Genomic DNA, 19,831 nt, shown 5'->3' with positions numbered 1-19,831 from the left:
CAGGAGAAACTGCTTTACCCAGAGTGATTAGAATGTGGAACTCATTACAACCAGGAGGGAAAGAGCATTCAAAGCAGTTCAGGAAAAGCTAGGCAAGCTGGAGGCGAACAGAAGGATATGCTGATTGGGATGGGTGGGGAAAAAAAGGACAAAGGAGGAGGTTTGGACTGAGCATGAACACAAACCAACATGGAGCAAATAACCTGTTAATATTGGCCTGTAACTGCCTCAAGAGTGGCAGTCAGCAGCAGACTGCAAGGTCCTGCGTTAAATGAATGGGATGTTGGGGTTCGGACAATGGCGGCTGGAGTGGGGGGTAGCTCCCAAATGAGATGCCGCTGAGCCAGGACGTTATGCCAATGTGTTGTGCAAAATGAAAATAAATACCAACACATATGTAGTGTTTTCCATGAAGACCAGACATCTGAAAACACTTTACAGCGAGCCAAGTAGTTTTTGAAGTGCACTCACTTTGTAGCAAATGCGGCAGCTCAGCGTTACTCCCACAGTCCGCAAAGTGATACTCACCAGATAATCTATTCTGTGTCACGCTGACTGAGGGATGAATATTGGACAACTCCTCTGCTCTTTTTCAAAATAATGCCTTGGGGTCTTTTACATCTGCGTCAGCAGGCAGGTGCGACCTCCGTTTAACTCCTCATCAGAAAGACAGTGCAGCACTCTGTCAGCACTGCACTGGAACATCTGCCCTGAATTTTATACTCGGCATCGAAACCCGGAGCCTCGTGACAGAGGCGAGCGCGCTACCAACTGAACCACTGCTGACACTATGTTATGCAATAAAATTGCTCCTCATGTGACTACCCCCAACAAGCAATACAGCCCAGTTACTTTTGCAACAAATGGTTACTTGGAGAAAGGGGAGAGAAACGACAGTCAGGGGACATGAGCAGAAAATGGGATGAAATGTATTTGAAGAGAACCCAAGAGGTTGAATTTAGGAAACTATAAACCAGTTAGTTTAACATCCATCATTAGGAAACTGTTGGAATCTGTTATTAAGGAAGTAGTAATGGGACATTTGGAAAGTCGAAACATAATTCGTCAGAGTCAACATGGTTTAATGAAGAGTAAATTGCGTTGGACTAATTTGCTCAGAAGCAAAGTGGATAATGGGGGTACTATAGATGTAGCGTATCTGGACTTCCAGAAGGCATTTGATAAAGTGTGGCATAAAAGGTTAATACACAAGGCAAGATCCCAGTTGGGTTGAGGTAATGTATTAGCTTGGACAGAGGATTGGCTCAACAACAGAAAGCAGAGAGTGGGGATAAATGGGTCTTTCTGGTTGGCAAGCTGTAACTAGTGCTGTGCCACAGGGTTCAATCCTCAGGCCCAACTATTTACAATCTATATTAATAACTTGATGCAGGGATAGATCAGCCAAATTTGCAGATGACACCAAAATAGGTGGGGAAACATGTTGCAATGAGGAAATAAGAAATTTACAAATGGATATGGGTAGGTTAGGCGAGTGGGCTAAAATCTGCCAGAGGAAACTTAACGTGGGTAAGTGCACGGTTATCCATTTTGGTCACAGAAATAAAAAAGCAAATTATCTAAATGAAGAGAAACCTCAAAGAGTTTCGGTGCAGAAGGATCTGGGTCTCCTCGTCCAGGCGCCTCTTCCCCCCCCCCCCCCCCCCCCCCCCCCCCCGGATGAGACCAGCGAGCCTAACCTGTGATCTGTCCAACCTTGGCTCCTGCACCAAGTTCCTGTCCCCCCCCCACCCCCACAATCAGTTTGTGTGTGTCCAAGTCGGGGATGGCCCCAAACACCTTCTTCGCGAATCCCACATCGTCCCAATTGGGGCCGTAGACACTTAACAGCACCACTAATCTCCCCTCCAGCGCCCCTGCCACAATCACATATCTAACCCCCTGATGTGCCACCACCTTCTCCACCTGGAAGCGTACCCTTTTGCTGACCAGTACCGCTATCCCTTGAGCCCTTCCGTCAAATCCAGAGTGAAACACTTGACTAACCCAGCCCTTTACAAGTGTCATATGGTCCTTCACCCTCAAGTGAATCTCCTGCGGCATTGCCACGTCGGCTTTCAGACTTTTAAGATGCGCAAGCACCCTTGACCGGACCTGCTGACCCGCTCGCGTTCCACGTGACTATCCTAACTGGGGGTCTCTCATCTCTCCCCCCCCCACCCTTCTTATCCACGATCATCATACCACCGGGCCCTGCCCCATGAGCCTGACCCGCCCCTATCCATTATTAACATCGAATCCCTTTCCCCCCCCCTCTTGCTCGCCTCGTAGGCCCATTGAAACCTGTTAACCAGGCTCCAATGTCCGCAGCTCTCTTCTCACCTTATCACCGGTCACTAGCCGAATTTAGTTAGCTAGCGCGGGTGGGAAAGCAACTATTTAAATGCCGTTTCGTTTAAAAAATACGTAACTGCTCAGATGACGAAATTTAGATGAATGATTTGCAGACAGGAAAGGGTTCAGATACAACACTGAATCATAATGGATATTTGGGCTTGAGCTACATGACTTACATACCAAAAACTGTGGGCGAGATTCTCAAAAACAGGAGAAATCGTAAAGCTGCCGTAAAACCCGGGCGGGTTTTACGGCAGCGCGCCCCTTCCCGACCGGGGACCGATTCTGGTCCCCGGTCGGGGCTAGCAGCCCGACGCCGTAGGCTCCGGCAAGACGGGCTTAACGAAAATCGTTAAGCCCGCTTGCCGGAGTTAGCGCCGGCTGACGCGTCATATGACGTCAGCCGCGCATGCACAGTTTGGAAGACTCCAACCCGCGCATGCGCGGGTGACATCATCGCGGTTTTGCGCGAAACCCGCGCATGCGCGGGCCGGGTTGCCCCTCAGCCGCCCCGCGAATGGATACTGCGGGGCGGCGGAAGGACAAGTAGTGCGCGGGCATCGGGCCCGCTGCCCGCGATCGGTGCCCACCGATCGCGGGCCCATGGCACCCTTGGCACGGCCGTGGTACGGCCGTGCCAATCGGTGCCATGGTTATTAATAGCGAGTTTGTGACGCCGTTTTTACGAACGGCAAGACCAGGTGTGTTTGCCGTTCGTAAAAACGGCGGAAAGGGCTGGGACTTCGGCCCATCTAACAGCTGAGAATCGCTGCCGGCCGTAAAAAAACGGCGGCAGCGATTCGGGTCGGGACTTCGGCGGGGGGGGGGGGAGAATAGCGGGAGGGCGGCAAAAATGTCGGGAAGGCCCTCCCGCTATTCTCCCACCCGTCGTGGGGGGCGGAGAATTTCGCCCTGTATACTTAATTGATCTTGCTGCCCCAAATCTACTTTGCTCCATTTTTAAATACTTCAGTGTATTTAAAGCATTTCAATCTTGAAGAATTGAAATGATGCTGGTGAGAGAACTGCCTTACCCTGGAAATCAACTCTAAAGAGCTCACTAGCAGTGCCACCGACAGCTATAGATAGCCACAAACAAACAATACATCTTTGCACAAGTGGTCTGTCACAGGACCGCTTTCCCCACAAACATGTAGGAGGGCATAACCTATTGCTTTGTGTTTTGACAATCTGAGTGAACAGCGTGAAGACTTGTCATCACTCTTTATTGAAGTTCCAGTGATAACACAGGTCTGGATGTATGAAACACTAGAATTCCGTGAAACTCCACCCGCAGCCTCGAAATAAACAACCAACTTAAGCAGTTTTGTACTGACCTGCTTCGTGAAGGGCAGATCTGCCGCGAACATCGACACTGTCAACGGGGCAATTTTGCTGTAAAACAATTTGATTTATTTAAACTAGGTGAGCAACAATGGGACATTCTTGAATGCAGAATTAATATTTAATCTGCATATATTATTTAGAGTAGCAGGGAAAAGCTTTTGTTCCCAAATGAAGCCTCATTTCTCACGCAAGTCTTTTTTTGAAAACTCCTCCTCTGCAAGGGAACACGGGTGATAAAGCTACATTTACAGCTGTTCAACCTTTGCTCAGAGAGAGGGAGATCCTCTGCAAGTGGAGGGAAACCCCCCCAAATTTACAAGCTATATGCTTCACGCACGCATACTACACTAACAAGCTCCTACTCAATTCATATCTTGATGCTTTGTCAGCCTCATAATAATAATAATTCCCGTAACAGCCTCCCCGAACAGGCACCGGAATGTGGCGACTAGGGGTTTTTCACAGTAACTTCATTTGAAGCCTACTCGTGACAATAAACGATTTTCATTTCAATAATAATAATCTTCATTGTCACAAGTTGGCTTACATTAACACTGCAATGAAGTTACTGTGAAACGCCCCTAGTCGCCATATTCCGGCGCCTGTTCGGGTACACGGAGGGAGAATTCAGAATGTCCAATTCACCTAAAAGCACATCTTTCGAGACTTGTGGGAGGAAACCGGAGCACCCGGAGAACGTGCAGACTCCGCACAGACAGTGACCCAAGCCGAGAATCGAACCTGGGACCCGGAGCTGTGAGGCAACAGTGCTGACCACTGTGCTACCAGATGTCAGGGTGTATAATTTAACAAACAAAGAATGATTTTTTTGGTAGATGTTTATTCCAGCGGGGTCATTAGACGGCACAGGAGATTCCAACTTTAGATCTGAACAAGTGCCATACTCAATTCGAAATGTAAACTCTCGTTCTCTCTCCACTGATACTGTCAGACACTGCGAGTATTACAATATTTCTTTTTTTATTATAGGAGATTCCAAGTACCTGGAGTAACCGCTGCAAACATAGTGGCTGTCCATTTCGAGCAGCGAGATGTAACACACTCCGTCCTGCAGGTAAGAGAGAAAAAAAAAATCACTTGCAAGAGTGGAACCACAAACACAAAGCAGACTCAATCTCAGTGAATTCCTTAACCGAAGATAACAGGGTCGAGAATTTCTCAATAGTTGCATTTACATGTTCCTCCGGGGGGCCAGCTGTTGGTCAGTGGGTTACGCTCTGACCTCCACGTCTGAAGGTCAGGATTCCAGTCCCACTTCAGAGGCTCGAGTATAAAATATAGGTTGACAGACCCAGCGTAGTACTGAAGGATTGCCACACTGTTGGAGACGTCGTCTTTCAGAGAGGACGATACATTGAGGCCCCATCGGCCCTCTTATTTAGATCTATCTATTTAGATCTATCTATTTAGAATTAAAGCAGGGTTTTTTTGCTGTGTCCAGACCAATATTTATCCATAGAACCATAAAATCCCTACAGAGCACAAGGAGGCCATTTGGCCCCAAGGTCTGCACTGACCCTTTCAGTGAGCACTCCACCCGAGCCCACTCCCCCTATCCCCATAACCTAATCTGCATGTCCCTGGATACTAAGGGGCAATTTAGCATGGCCAATCCACCTAACCTGCACATCTTTGGACTGTGGGAGGAAAACGGAGCACCCGGAGGAAACCCATGCAGACATGGGAAGAGCATGCAAGACAGGGTGGTCCCTTGGCGCTCCTTCTGGCACTTGGGCACCGCCACCCTGGCACTCCCAGGGTGCCACTGCCAAGGGTCAAGACCTCAAAGCTTGGGTGTGGTTCAGGGTCTTGGGGGGGGGGGGGGGGGGGGGGGGGGGGGGGGGGGGAAGAGAGAGAAAAAGAGAGAACGAACCCTCAGCAATACCATAGGGAGTCGAGAAATGACACTGCCCATGAGTGGCGTGTGTAACTTGGAGACTGAGGCAGCCCGATCTCGCCGGCGGGTTCAGCTCCCCAGTGAGCGGAAAAAACATTTCTAAGTGTGGGCTGGACCATCAACGGGGCGGTACGGTGGCGCAGTGGTTGGCACTGCTGCCTCATGGTGCCGAGGACCTGGATCGCTGCCCGTGTGGAGTTTGCACATTCTCCCAGTGTCTGAGTGGGTCTCACCCCCACAGCCCAAAGATGTGCAGGGTAGGTGCTTTGGCCACGCTAAATTGGCCCTTAATTGGAAAAAAAAGAATGGGGTACTCTAAATTCATTTTTTTAAAAAGGGAAACTCCCCCAGGCACCAGAAAAATGACGAAGTGCCCTTGAACAACAGTGTGAATTTCATCCAAAAGGCAAATGAGAAACATCCCACCAGACCTTCCCAAAATGAGAGGTAGAATTCTTTTGGTTGAAATCCATCCTTTATCTTTAATCGTACCCGACAATACTCGTTTACATGAGCAGCTCCGTAGCACAGTTAACTGGACTGTGGCAAACTTAGAAGTGCAAATTTGATGCCGTACACTTCAGCCACAGGATGCCTAAAGTTAGAAATGTGTAAACACAAAACTGGATATGACCCCAGATAGCGACTTGAGTTCACCCAGCATCATTCACCTCCAAAGCCAGAGGAAATCAGTTTCCTCTGAGACGAGTGAGAAATGTGTTCAACACACCCAGGCAAGCGGAGTGGCAGGATGTGGATTCAAGCCAATACATCCAGCTCCTAATTGCAGCTGCGCTGCGAAAGGAGAGTGCCAAGTGGAGATTAAATACGAACTGACAGGGGGGAGATGGAAGAATATCAAACTCTTCAATTTAAGAGCATTATCACAGCCTGCCCCAATTAGCAGACGGCTAGGCAGCGACAATGGCAGAGTCCTGGGAACAGGTCAGCCAGCTCCCTGGGGCTGGGACTTGGAGCACAAACCCATCAAGAACAGAACAAAAAGGACCGGCGAGAGTTTGCCAGTCTGACCACGTTGTTGGCACAGGTAACTTAAAATCAGTGTCACTGGATGCAACGGCACACAGTCTGCTGTGATGCTAATGGGGCAGAGTCTTTGACTGGCATCGAAATTTAATGCTTACTCAGGTTTGCACACACAGGCTCACCAGCACAGAATGGTCAGCGCTTGATATTTATATGGGCCAATTGTAACTGCTATAACGAAAAGCTAGATTGAAAAACAAAATTGGATATTAAACAGCAATAGGTCATGCATCCCAATAAGTCACAGTGGACAAGATTCTTCCAGCATTTTTATTCACCAGTCCAGCCTCAACCGTTCCCCCTCCCCCAGGGGCCTTCCATCAGCTCTGACAACAGGCAGTCAATTGTATCTTTTAAGAGCAGCACGGTACCACAGTGGTTCGCACTGTGGCTTCAAAGCGCCAGGGTCCCAGGTTTGATTCCCCACTGGCTCACTGTCTGTGCGGAGTCTGCACGTTCTCCCCGTGTCTGCATGGGGTTTCCTCCGGGTGCTCCGATTTCCTCCCACAGTCCAAAGATGTGCAGGTTAGATGGATTGGCCATGATAAATTGCCCTTAGTGACCAAAATGGTTAGGAGGGGATATTGGGTTACGGGGATAGGATGGAAGTGAGGGCCGTGTAGAATCGATTTGCCGACTGGCCTCCTTCTGCACTGTATTTTCTATGTTCTATACAAATCTTTCCTCTGACCGATCAGTCAGTGAGTGGACACCCTGGGATTGGTCAAGAGGCACTCGAAGAATTGGTCTTCTCACTATCGCCCTGCAAGCCGTCCAAGATTCCTGGCCACTTGTGCAGCCCCAATTTTAATCGCTGCGCCACTGGCGGCCGAGAAGCCCTACACTCAGGAATTCTCTCTCTGCTCTCCTTCAAGTCATTCTTTAAAACTTCTCTACTTTGGACATCTCCCCCCAAATAGGTTAGGTGGTTTGATGTCAAATTGTGGTCGATTATGTTCCTGTGAATGCCTGGGGCCATCTTTTAACAATAAAGGGACTACAGAAATGCAAATTGTTACACCGAAACGGAAACAGAAACACTGAAGTCGAGGTCTTTCGAATGTCATGGGGCTAGGATAATCTAGATGTGAGAAGGCTGCTTAACTTGCACAGTGATCTCAGAACTAAACAGAAGTACAAAAGAAACAGATCTAAAACAAAGGATTAGGAGGTGAAAATGAATGAAATGAAATGAAAATTGCTTATTGTCACAAGTAGGCTTCCAATGAAGTTACTGTGAAAATCCCCTAGTCGCCACATTCCGGCGCCTGTTCGGGGACGCTGGTACCGGAATTGAACCCGCGCTGCTGGCCTGCTTTCAAAGCCAGCGATTTAGCCCTGTGCTAAAGCAGCCCCAAGTTGGATTGAAACAGCAAAAGCAGCTAATGCTATATTAAGTCTTTAACATATGGCTGCATAAAATATAAACACCACTGGAGTGGATATAAAAAGATTTACACGGATGATCCCAAAGGTTACATCAACAGGAAGGCCTGCACAGGCTGGATTTCTATTCTCTCCTCAAGACCAGATAACAAAGTTCGATAGCATAGATGCTGAAAAAAAACGTTTCCACTTGTGGGGGAACTATTAATTTGAGAGAGTCATTAGTAAACGCAATAGGAAGTTCAGGAGAAACCTCCTTATCCAGAGAGTAGCGAGAACATGGAACTCACTGCCACAAGAAGGTATTTAAGGGGAAACTAGATATACAGAAGGGAGAATGAATTAGAAGGATCTGTTAATAGCAGCAGGTGAAGTGGTGTGGAGATGAGCCAAATGCCAATTTGGACAGCAAGTTCTTTGCAATTCTATTTCTGGTTCAGAACAGATCTGAAGGTGAAGAGGAGACATGGAAATATGGATTAAAAAACTTTACAACATTCAATTGAAATGAAATGAAAATCGCTTATTGTCACGAGTAGGCTTCAATGAAGTTACTGTGAAAAGCCCCTAGTCGCCACATTCCGGCGCCTGTCCGGGGAGGCTGGTACGGGAATCGAACCGTGCTGCTGGCCTGCTGGGTCTGCTTTAAAAGCCAACGATTTAGCCCAGTGAGCTAAACCAGCCCCGTTCCTTGCTATGTCACTGATCAAAGTTGAATGCAGATGGAGATCTCTAAAATTTCACTAGATTTTGGGGGGGTAAATGGGGAGGTAAAGAACAATTTTTTTTTGCATCTTTTCGTTCAGCTTCGTCTCCAAGTTGGTCACCTTCATTTTGAGGATGAACCTAATCAGGTAGCAGGCAGAGGGGCTTTTCCAGGATTTGGACTGATGGATAGAGCGGCAATTCACCCACAAGACTTTCTGAGGGCAACAAAGCTAAAGAAAGTCAAGGCCAGCAGCCCAGATTAACCAGGGCCTTTTACTAAGTAGTACACTAAACACTGGCAGCTTGATGGGAGACGGACATTTAAGATAAACATGTACAAATAGAAATGGTCTTAATCTTTTCCTGTTTTAACAAAGAACATTTATGCAATGTTTATAAAGCCTTTCCAATATATATTGAGAACGTTTTATTACCATTAAAGTTTCATGAAACAGCACTTCATTACTCATATTCTGCTGTTCCAACCTTTACAATAGTTTGGAATGGGACAAAACCATTTATAATGCAGCACTTAATAGCGCAAGACTCAACTATGCAGAGTTCCAGCGCTTGTTATTACCTTCTTGTACAATTGGACAGACACCGTTCGCTCGCTACCACAGCCTTACAAACACTCACTGGTTATTTATAAACCTTTTCAAAAACAAGAGTGATACTGGTCTCTGAAGGTATACAATGCACATCCGCCAGCACGGTATCAGAGTTTAAAGGATTGAATTGAGGTACGTTGAGGCAAATGCGGCCTGGATTCTCAATTTAAAAAGCTGAGGAGCGATTTGACAAAGTGCTCAAAACAAGTCAGTTGAGGAAACACGCAGCAGACTCGAGGGTTAAGCAATCTACTCCTGCTTCTATTTCCCAGTCAGGGGAAAACATTTGGTCTGATGAAGGAATCCTGAACAAGAGGCCACAATTCAAAAATTAGAGCCAGACATAGTGTGAGAAATCTGGGGGCACTTTCTTCCCCCATCCTCTACACACACACATATGCAAAAAGGGGAGTGGAAACCTGAAACTCGCTCAAAGAACAAAGAAAAATTACAGCACAGGAACAGGCCCTTCGGCCCTCCAAGCCTGCGATGATCCAGATCCTCTATCTAAAACAGTCGCCTATTTTCTAAGGATCTGTATCCCTCTGCTCCCTGCCCATTCATGTATCTGTCTAGATCAGGGGTGGGCAAACTTTTCCGTGCAAGGGCCACATTCAGAAATTCACAATTTTAAAGGGCCGCATAGTATATCAATTAATAGTCCCGGTTGTAATCAATTAGCGTGCGGCATATACCTCAGCGCTTCCCCCGGCGGCATCCTGCATTTAGCCCTCTTTTTCTCTACTTTTCAAAAATGGCGCTTCACCCGGTTATGATTCTGGGCGCCTCATATAGAACATAGAACAGTACAGCACAGAACAGGCCCTTCGGCCCTCGATGTTGTGCCGAGCAATGATCACCCTACTCAAGTCAACGTATCCACCCTATACTAGTAACCCAACAGCCCCCCCCCCCCCCATTAACCTTATAAAATAAATAAATAAATAAAAAAGATTTTTTTTTTTATGACTTGATCTTGGTGGGCCGCATAAATACCTTTGGGGGCCGTAGTTTGCCCACCTCTGGTCTAGATACATCTTAAATGATGCTATCGTGCCCGCCTCTACCACCTCCACCGGCAATGCGTTCCAGGCACCCACCACCCTCTGCATAAAGAACTTTCCACGCACATCTCCCTGAAACTTTTCCCCTCTCACCTTGAACTCGTGACCCCTAGTAATTGAGTCACCCACTCTGGGAAAAAGCTTCTTGCTATCCACCCTTTCTATACCTCTCATGATTCTGTAGACCTCAATGAGGTCCCCCCTCAACCTCTGTCTTTCTAATGAAAATAATCCTAATCTACTCAACCTTTCTTCATAGCTAGCGCCCTCCATACTAGGCAACATCCTGGTGAACCTCCTCTGCACCTTCGCCATAGCATCCACATCCTTTTGGTAATGTGGCGACCAGAACTGTATGCAATATTCCAAGTGTGGCCGAACCAGTCTTATACAACTGTAACATGACCTGCCAACTCTTGTACTCTATACCCCTTCCGATGAAGGAAAGCATGCCGTATGCCTTCTTGACCACTCTATCAACCTGCGCAGCCACCTTCAGGGTACAATGGACCTGAACACCCAGATCTCTTGTGTACATCAATTTTCCCCAGGACTTTTTCATTTACCGTATAGTTCGCTCTTGAATTGGATCTTCCAAAATGCATCACCTCGCATTTGCCAGGATTGAACTCCATCTGCCATTTCTCCACCCAACTCTCCAATCTATCCATATTCTGCTGTATTCTCGGACAGTCCCCTTCACTATCTGCTACTCCACCAATCCTAGTGTCATCTGCAAATTTGCTAATCAGGCCACCTATACCATCCTCCAGATCATTTATGTACATCACAAACAACAGTGGTTCCAGCAGGGATCCCTGTGAAACACCACTGGTCACAGTTCTCTATTTGGAGAAACTCCCTTACACTACTACTCTCTGTCTCCTGTTGCCCAGCCAGTTCTTTATCCATCTAGCTAGTACACCCTGGACCCCAGGACACTTCACTTTCTCCATCAGCCTACCATGGGGAACATTATCAAATGCCTCAATGAAGTCCATGTATATGACATCTACAGCACTTCCCTCATCAATGAACTTTGTCACTTCCTCAAAGAATTCTATTAAGTTGGTAAGACGTGACCTTCCCTGCACAAAACCATGTTGCCTATCACTGATAAGCCCATTTTCTTCCAAATGGGAACAGATCCTATCCCTCAGTATCTTCTCCAGCAGCTTCCCTACCACTGACGTCAGGCTCACCGGTCTATAATTACCTGGATTATCCCTGCTACCCTTCTTAAACAAGGGGACAACATTAGCAATTCTCCAGTCCCTCACCCGTCTTCAAGGATGCTGCAAAGATATCTGTTAAGGCCCCAGCTATTTCCTCTCACTTCCCTCAGTAACCTGGATAGATCCCATCTGGACCTGGGGACGTGTCCACCTTAATGCCTTTTAGAATCCCCAACACATCCTCCCTCCTTATGCCGACTTGACCTGGAGTAATCAAACATCTATCCTTAACCTCAACATCCATCATGTCCGTCTCCTCGGTGAATACCAATGCAAAATACTCATTAAGAATCTCACCCATTTTCTCTGACTCCACGCATAACTTTCCTCCTTTGCCCTTGAGTGGGCTAGCCCTTTCTCTAGTTACTCTCTTGCTCCTTATATGTGAATAAAAGGCTTTGGAATTTTCCTTAACCATGTTTGCTAAAATATTTCATGACCCCTTTTAGCCCTCCTGATTCCTCGTTTCAGATTGGTCCTCCATTCCCGATATTCTTCCAAAGCTTCGTCTGTCTTCAGTCAACTAGATCTTATGTATGCTTCCTTTTTCCTCTATGCTAGTCTCACAGTTTCACCTGTCATCCATGGTTCCCTAATCTTGCATTTCTATCCCTCATTTTCACAGGGACATGTCTGTCCTGCACTCTAATCAACCTCTCTTTAAAAGCCTCCCACATATCAAACGTGGATTACCTTCAAACAGCTGCTCCCAATCCACATTCCCCAGCTCCTGCCGAATTTTGGTATAGTTGGCCTTCCCTCAATTTAGCACTCTTCCTTTAGGACCACTCTTGTCTTTGTCCATGAGTATTCTAAAACTTATGGAATTGTGATCACTATTCCCAAAGTAATCCCCGACTGAAACTTCAACCACCTGGCCGGGCTCATTCCCCAACACAATGTCCAGTATGGCCCCTTCCTGAGTTGGACTATTTACATACTGCCCTAGAAAACCCTCCTGGATATTCCTTACAAATTCTGCTCCATCTAGACCTCTGACGCTAAGTGTATCCCAGTCAATGTTGGGAAAATTAAAATCTCCTATCACCACCACCCTGTTGCTCCTACATCTTTCCATAATCTGTTTACATATTTGTACCTCTATCTCACGCTCGCTGTTGGGAGGTCTGTAGTACAGCCCCAACATTGTTACCGCACCCTTCCTATTTCTGAGCTCTGCCCATATCGCCTCACTACTCGGGTCCTCCATAGTGCCCTCCTTCAGCACAGCTGTGATATCCTCTCTGACCAGTAATGCAACTCCTCCACCCCTTTAACCTCCCTCTCTATCCCGCCTGAAGCATCGATATCCTGGGATATTTAGTTGCCCTCAACCAAGTCTCAGTAATAGCACTAACATCATACTCCCAGGTACTAATCCAAGCCCCAAGTTAATTTGCCTTACCTACTATACTTCTTGCATTAAAATAAATGCACCTCAGACCACCAGTCCCTTTGAATTCATCATCTGCTCCCTGCCTACTCTTCCCCTTAGTCACGCTGACTTCATGATCTAGTTCCTTACAGGCTTTAGTTACTACCTCCTTACTGTCCACTAACCTCCTCATTTGGTTCCCATCCCCCTGCCACATTAGTTTAAACCCTCCCCAACAGCGTTAGCAAAAGCACCCCCAAGAACATTGGTTCCAGTCAGGCCCAGGTGTAGGCCGTCCAATTTGTAGTCATCCCACCTCCCCCAGAACCGGTCCCAATGTCCCAAAAATCTGAACCCCTCCCTCCTGCAGCATCTCTCAAGCCACGCATTCATCCTGCCTATTCTTTCATTTCTACTCTGACTACCACGTGGCACTGGTAGCAATCCTGAGATTACTACCTCTGAGGTCCAACTTTTTAAAACTTGGCTCCTATCTCTCTAACTTCTGCTTGTAGGACCTCATCCCGCTTTTTACCTATGTCATTGGTGCCTCTATGCACCACGACAACTGGCTGTTCACCCTCCCCCTTCAGAATGTTCTGCAGCCGATCTGAGACATCCCTGACCCGTGCACCTGGGAGGCAACGCACCATTCGGGAGTCTCGTTTTCGACCATAGAACCGCCTATCTACTCCCCTTACGATTGAATCCCCTATGACTATAGCCCTTCCACTCTTTTTCCCGCCCTTCTGTACAGCAGAGCCAGCCACGGTGCCATGAACCTGGCTACTGCTGCCTTCCCCTGGTGAGCCACCTCCCCCAACAGTATCCAAAACCGTATACCTGTTTTGGAGGGAGATGACCTCAGGGGACACCTCCAAAAGTCTGCGGATGCTGGAGGACACTTTTCTTTTATTCTTTGACAAGTTGTGGGCATCACTGACAAGGCCAGCATTGTTGCCCATCACTAATTGCCCTTGAACGAAGAGGTTCACCGCACCATTTCACAGAGTCAGTTAAGAGTCAACCATATTACATGCATGAGGCCTTGAAGATGGTGATGCTGAGCCATCTGAACTGTTCCAGCCTTTGTGGTGACGGCACTCTCAAAGTTCTGTCAGGGTGAGAGTAGGGAAGTTGTGAAACCGAACTCAAAAGTCTTGTTGGGATCAGAAAAACAACTGATAAAAAGCTGCCAGGCTGGTGTAAAATAAACAAGTGTTACTTTTCCCAATCTTTTCCCTTCCTGCAAGGAAGAGAGTCTGTCGTGACAAACTCCTCCTAAATGGTCCAGTGATTTGGTCAGTTGTAAAAACAAACAGCTACGAAGCACCACCACAAAGGTTGCCGTGATCATTGACCATGAGCCACTTTCACAATCAAGGAAAAACAGTAAATGGATGCTTGTTAGCTCCACCCGTGTCCTATAGGAATTGTAAAAAAAATGCCGATCTGCAAATATATACGGTTAAATATAAAACTCACCGTCAATGGGGCAGCATGGTAGCACGGTGGTTAGCACAATTGCTTCACAGCTCGAGGGTCCCAGGTTCGATTCCCGGCTTGGGCCACTGTCTGTGCGGAGTCTGCACATCCTCCCCCTGTCTGCGTGGGTTTCCTCCGGGTGCTCCGGTTTCCTCCCACAGTCCAAAGATGTGCAGGTTAGGTGGATTGGCCATGCTAAATTGCCCTTAGTGTTGGGTGGGGTTACTGGGTTATGGGGATAGGGTTGAGGTGTGGGTTTGGGTAGGGTGCTCTTTCCAAGAGCTGGTGCAGACTCGATGGGCCAAATGGCCTCCTTCTGCATTGTAAATTCTATGATCAATGGTCAATAAACGGAACAGGATAATGATCCTGTACACAGCCTCACTGGAGTCAAAAGGGGAACTATGGATGTGAACTTCTATCATAGGGCAGCACGGTGACTAGCACTGCTGCCTCAGTGCCAGGGACTGGGTTCTACTCCGACCTCAAGTGATTGTCCGTGAGGAGTTTGCTCCTTCTCCCCGCGTCCGTGGGGGTTTCCTCCGGGTGCTCCGGTTTCCTCCCACAGTCCAAAGATGTGCAGGTTAGGTGGATTGGCCATGCTGAATTGCCCCTTAGTGTCCAAAGAAGTGGGGTTACGGGGATAAGGCAGGGGAGTGGGGCCTCGGGAAGGTCCTCTTTCGGAGGGTCGATGCAAGCTCAATGGGCCGAATGGCCTCCTTCTGCACTGGAGGGATCCTATAGAGTAAGATTGAAGTTCTCGGACTAGAATCAACCTTCAAAGCACCAAACTGAACCCAAATACTGGTTTCAACATGTGGTAGGAAGCAAGATGAAGTAGTTTGGGAAGTGGCTCACGTGAAACATAAACACCGCCTTGGGCTGACAGGACTTCAAGACCTGCTTCACTGGGGTAATACTATGTAGAGAAAGACACAATAGCATTTGCATTCCTGGCCTCTGGGCAGCATAAAGTGCTTTATACAGCCAGTTTTAAGTGAATAGCAAGCTGCTGCAAACAGTAAAGCAATCAATGGCAAGAATATATCTAAGCGGTGTTGGTAGATGGATGAACATTGGCCAGCTGTTCTCTGCGCTTCTCTGAAACAGTGCGGGTGGGATATTTTACATTTTTCCAAGGGGGTAGTTGGGCCTTTAGTGCTTCATCTGAAAGACTGTACCACCAACACAGCAGCAGCCCTTAGTATTGAGTGGAGTGCCAGCCTAGATTGCAGCCTCTGAGCTGCTAAATGGCTCCGTCTCACAATAAGAGGTCGCCAATTTAGGACTGCGATGAGGAGAAATTTCTTCCCTCAGGGAGCGGCGAATCTTTGGAATTCTCTACCCCAGGGATCTGTGGCCGTTCAGTCAGTCAGAGTTAGATCAATAGAAATTTGGGACACAAAGGGAACCACGGGATAGGGCAGGAAAGTAATAATAATATCTTAGTGTCACAAGTAGGCTTACGTGGCACTACAATGAAGTTAGTGTGAAAAGCCCCTAGACGCCACATTCCGGCGCCTGTTCAGGTACACAGAGGGAGAATTCAGAATGCCCAAATTACCAAATAGCACAGCCAGTGACCCCAGCCGGGAATCGAACCTGGGACCCTGGCGCTGTGAAGCCATAGTGCTAACCACTGTGCTACCGTGCTGCTTTCATTGTCACAAGTAGGCTTACATTAACACTGCAATGAAGTCAAGATTGAAGATCAATCGCAAACTATCGAATAGCGGAACAAGTTCAGGGCACAATCAACCTATTTCTGTTCCCACTTCTTAATGCAGAAAGCCCAAGTGCCCCAAGGGAGAAGAGGGGAAGCTAAAAATGTTGAGTCAATCAAGTAATGAATGGAAAATAAAGCAAATATGTACCTGCTGCATCTATTGCCGTGACATCAACGCCATGAGAAAGCATTGCATTGATACAGGGGACATCTCCTTTAGCTGCTGCAACATGGAAACTGAAAAAGAAAAGTTAAACTCTGAATTGTAGTCAGCATGTTTGAACATGTTCATACACAGCCACTCTCCTCTTTCACAGAGCTGCTACCATTTTACACATTTCCTTTTGACAAGATTAGAGATTACAAATGGCGTCTACCGCATCTCACCCATAACTTTATACTTGGCCAAATATTGATGGATAATATGCCTTCTGTAGGTGGCCATCATCAAACCACTCAACCTCACCAATTTGACCACGGCCTAAATGTCCGCAGGAAGAGAACGTGTATGTCAAATTTGGACCTCTTTCCGTTTTCGACAACAGCCTTTCCTTCAAGAGGAAGAAATTTCGGGACATTTGTGCATTAAGACAAACGGAAGGATCCAGCACTGGGCGGAATTGTCCCAAACCCCCGACGGGAGGCCAGGGGCCGGCGTGAAATTAATTTGCATCCCTTTATTGGGAAGCTGATGCAGGCTTGACCCCCATGCCTGATTCTCCGTGATGCCGTCAGGAAAGCAAGTCGGCAGGAAACACGTGCAGATGTCGGGACTAAACTGATCAATGCCTGGGGTTGCCTAGAGTTCAGGATGGAGGCCGCCCACAATCCTGGACCCCGGAACAGCACAGCAGTGGGTCGGGGCAATGGTGCTATGTCTTTTCGTCCGACGTCATTTCGTCCAACGACACTTCGTCCACGTCTTTTCGTCCAACGTCTTTTTGTCCGCCCGTCTTTTGGTCCAACGTCATTTTGTCCGGTGATTTTTTTCGTCAAAGATTTTTTGTGACTTTTTACGTGTTTTTGCTGGATGATTTTTTTTGTCAAAGACTTTTGTAACTGACTTTAGTAACTTGCTTAGTAGCACCACTCCACTTTAACTTTTGTACATGGAAATCTTCTCTAATGCACATAATATACAATAAAGGATCTTTATTACCGGCCTCTTTCCTTTAACGAGCCTCGTTAAAGGATAGTTATTATCGTTCTCTCGTAAAGGATAGTTATTATCGTTCTCTCCCTTTACGAGCCTCGTTAAGGATCCCACAGCGAAAATTGATTTCTGAGGAATGTTGCTCACAATTTACATCAATTTTAAGTAATTTCGGGAATTCATCAGTAGTAAACTTTTAGATCTTTTTAACTGCATTTTTAGATTTTTAACTTTTTAACTGCATTTTTAAGCTTGTATTTTACTTGAATTTCATCAATTACTTGCATTTTAGCAATTAAATTCACTTGCTGTATTGGTGCCTGCTTTCTATCAATTAAATGCTTTTATACGGAGTTGATTTGCAATTAGTTAATTGGACGAAGTGACGTTGGACCAAAAGACGGGCGGACAAAAAGACGTTGGACGAAAAGACGTGGACGAAGTGTCGTTGGATGAAATGACGTCGGACGAAAAGACGCGACACGGGGGCATATCTGGGGAAGGACCTTCCAGATTCGGTGTCCTGGAGGAAGTGCATTTTCCAAACTCAGCATGTTCCCACAGATCCATAGTCATTCTCGGGCAGTCCATCTTCGGGCATTAAGTGTGCTCCCAGAGATCCTCCTTCATTTTCAGGAGGTCCACCTTCTTCCTTCAATGGTGGGTCAGTTATATTGGGTGCTTTTTCAATATAGCACTCGGCCACAACGGCAGATGACACTCCATCCGGGTCTGCCCTGCCACCAAATACAACACTAAACACCTGGGTGTGTAATTAATTACACTGGCGCCGTAGGATTCGTCACGTTGTCCCATCGGCATCCACAGTGAGAAACACTACCTTCCCGGCCCCGAAATGGGACAAAAGTCTCAAAACGAGAACATTCCAGTCACCGACTGATTATTTTCCCTTTTTAAAGCTTCTGCAGGATCACTTTGGAGCACTCAAATCTAATGTCACGAATGATCCAATTGTGCAACACTTGAAGTCAAATTGTTCTAAGATCACATTAAAACTGAACTAAATTAAGAGGCACAAAATCTGAATTGGCACAAGGATGCGCCAGACCAAGCTTTATGCTGGTAACTGACTATACATTGAAATATCCCTTCCTGGTCTACAAGATGTGGTGCATCACTGTACTGGAGGCACGCTCAATTAGTGCACCCCAAGCTAGACTTTATGGTGCTAAATTAAAAAAATCTCCTTGCTGTACATACATTAAAAAAATAAGAACAAGAATTCAATTTGAAGCTGCTTTTCTGAATGGCCTCAGCATCATCAAGCGAAGCAATAATTGCTTTATCAAGTGAAGTTAGGTTTCAACTTTGCCAAATATTTATAAACACAAGCAGATCGGCAATCACTTCATTGGTTCAGTGTTCAGAGCTATTGTGATTGCAGTGCAATTAAGCATTCCAGGCTTAGGAACCACGCATTCTAAAATCTTTATTACCATGAATAATATTTCTCTGTCAGATAATGATGTATTATGGTTCTCTTGGGACCCCGTGCAACAATATCAACAACAATCAAACCTCCACTAACCACCCTGTATTGCCGCGGTCTAAAAATCCGTCTACTAATAGCCTAAACGCTTTGCAACTTGTTAAAATGAACTCAGGGTTACTAATCAAGTTGAATATGTTATTTAGAACAGGAGTGTTTATATCCAACATCTGAATCAAGGCACCCAGGTGTTCGCACCATGTTTACTTTCAGAGTTAGGATTCATTTCAAACCCTTTTTTCTTATTTTAGTGATGTGAGGGAAGGGTCAGGGTTCAACTGAGATTGTATTCATTTCCATTCCAAAGTTCCATTTTTACCCTGCTGCTCTCCTGAACCAGACTGACTCTACCTCTCTCTAACATGGTGGCACCCTCCTGCAACTCACAGCTCCAACTGCTGGTTCAACACGCTCTCTCCGCACTCAATCTCTCCCTCTCATCCCGCTCCCTCCCCACCCCACTCCCACCAAATGACCCCCTTCCATCCACACCAGGGTGCGTGCATGCACGCCAGGTTTAATTTTGGCTTTAATCGCCATAATCACCCAGTCTGTTGTCCAATGTTTAAACCTCTTATTTTCGACTGCCTTCCCTGCTCTCCAAGTTTTACGGCCACTCAAACTAGTCAACCCCTTCCTTCTGACCGATTCTTTGCATTCAACCATTAAATATCCTTGATGCCTTTAACCGGCATCTCACGGCCTTTGTCTTCATCAACAAGCTTACACAACTGAGAATGCGGTTTGTCGTCTGTCCCCTGGCCATTAATTGGCCAATTAATAGCCCTAATTGGAGTGTAGATGTGTCGGCCACTTTAAGCCTCTCTTACACCACACGTCTGCCAAACCGTCACTGCCAGGTCAGGGAGCGCAGTTAAAGTTAAGATTAACACCTGCAGAATTTTTAC

At 46.7% G+C, this 19,831-nt stretch overlaps 1 protein-coding gene across 3 annotated transcripts in view; it reads right to left on the bottom strand.

The window, feature by feature from the left end:
• LOC119974394 (uveal autoantigen with coiled-coil domains and ankyrin repeats-like) overlaps nt 1–19,831 on the bottom strand; it is a 182,870-nt gene that overhangs the window by 64,101 nt on the left and 98,938 nt on the right. For all 3 annotated transcript variants that reach the window (XM_038813211.1, XM_038813213.1, XM_038813212.1), the window contains exons 3-5: nt 16,409–16,497; nt 4,710–4,774; nt 3,696–3,753 (exon numbers count right to left, since the gene is read on the bottom strand). In XM_038813211.1, the coding sequence (XP_038669139.1) occupies nt 3,696–3,753; nt 4,710–4,774; nt 16,409–16,497 (212 nt within the window). The remainder of the gene's footprint in view (nt 1–3,695; nt 3,754–4,709; nt 4,775–16,408; nt 16,498–19,831) is intronic.

The sequence above is a fragment of the Scyliorhinus canicula genome, chromosome 12 (genome assembly GCF_902713615.1).
Source record: "Scyliorhinus canicula chromosome 12, sScyCan1.1, whole genome shotgun sequence".
NCBI classification, from domain to species: domain Eukaryota; kingdom Metazoa; phylum Chordata; class Chondrichthyes; order Carcharhiniformes; family Scyliorhinidae; genus Scyliorhinus; species Scyliorhinus canicula.
This window is presented reverse-complemented; position numbering and strand designations above follow the sequence as displayed.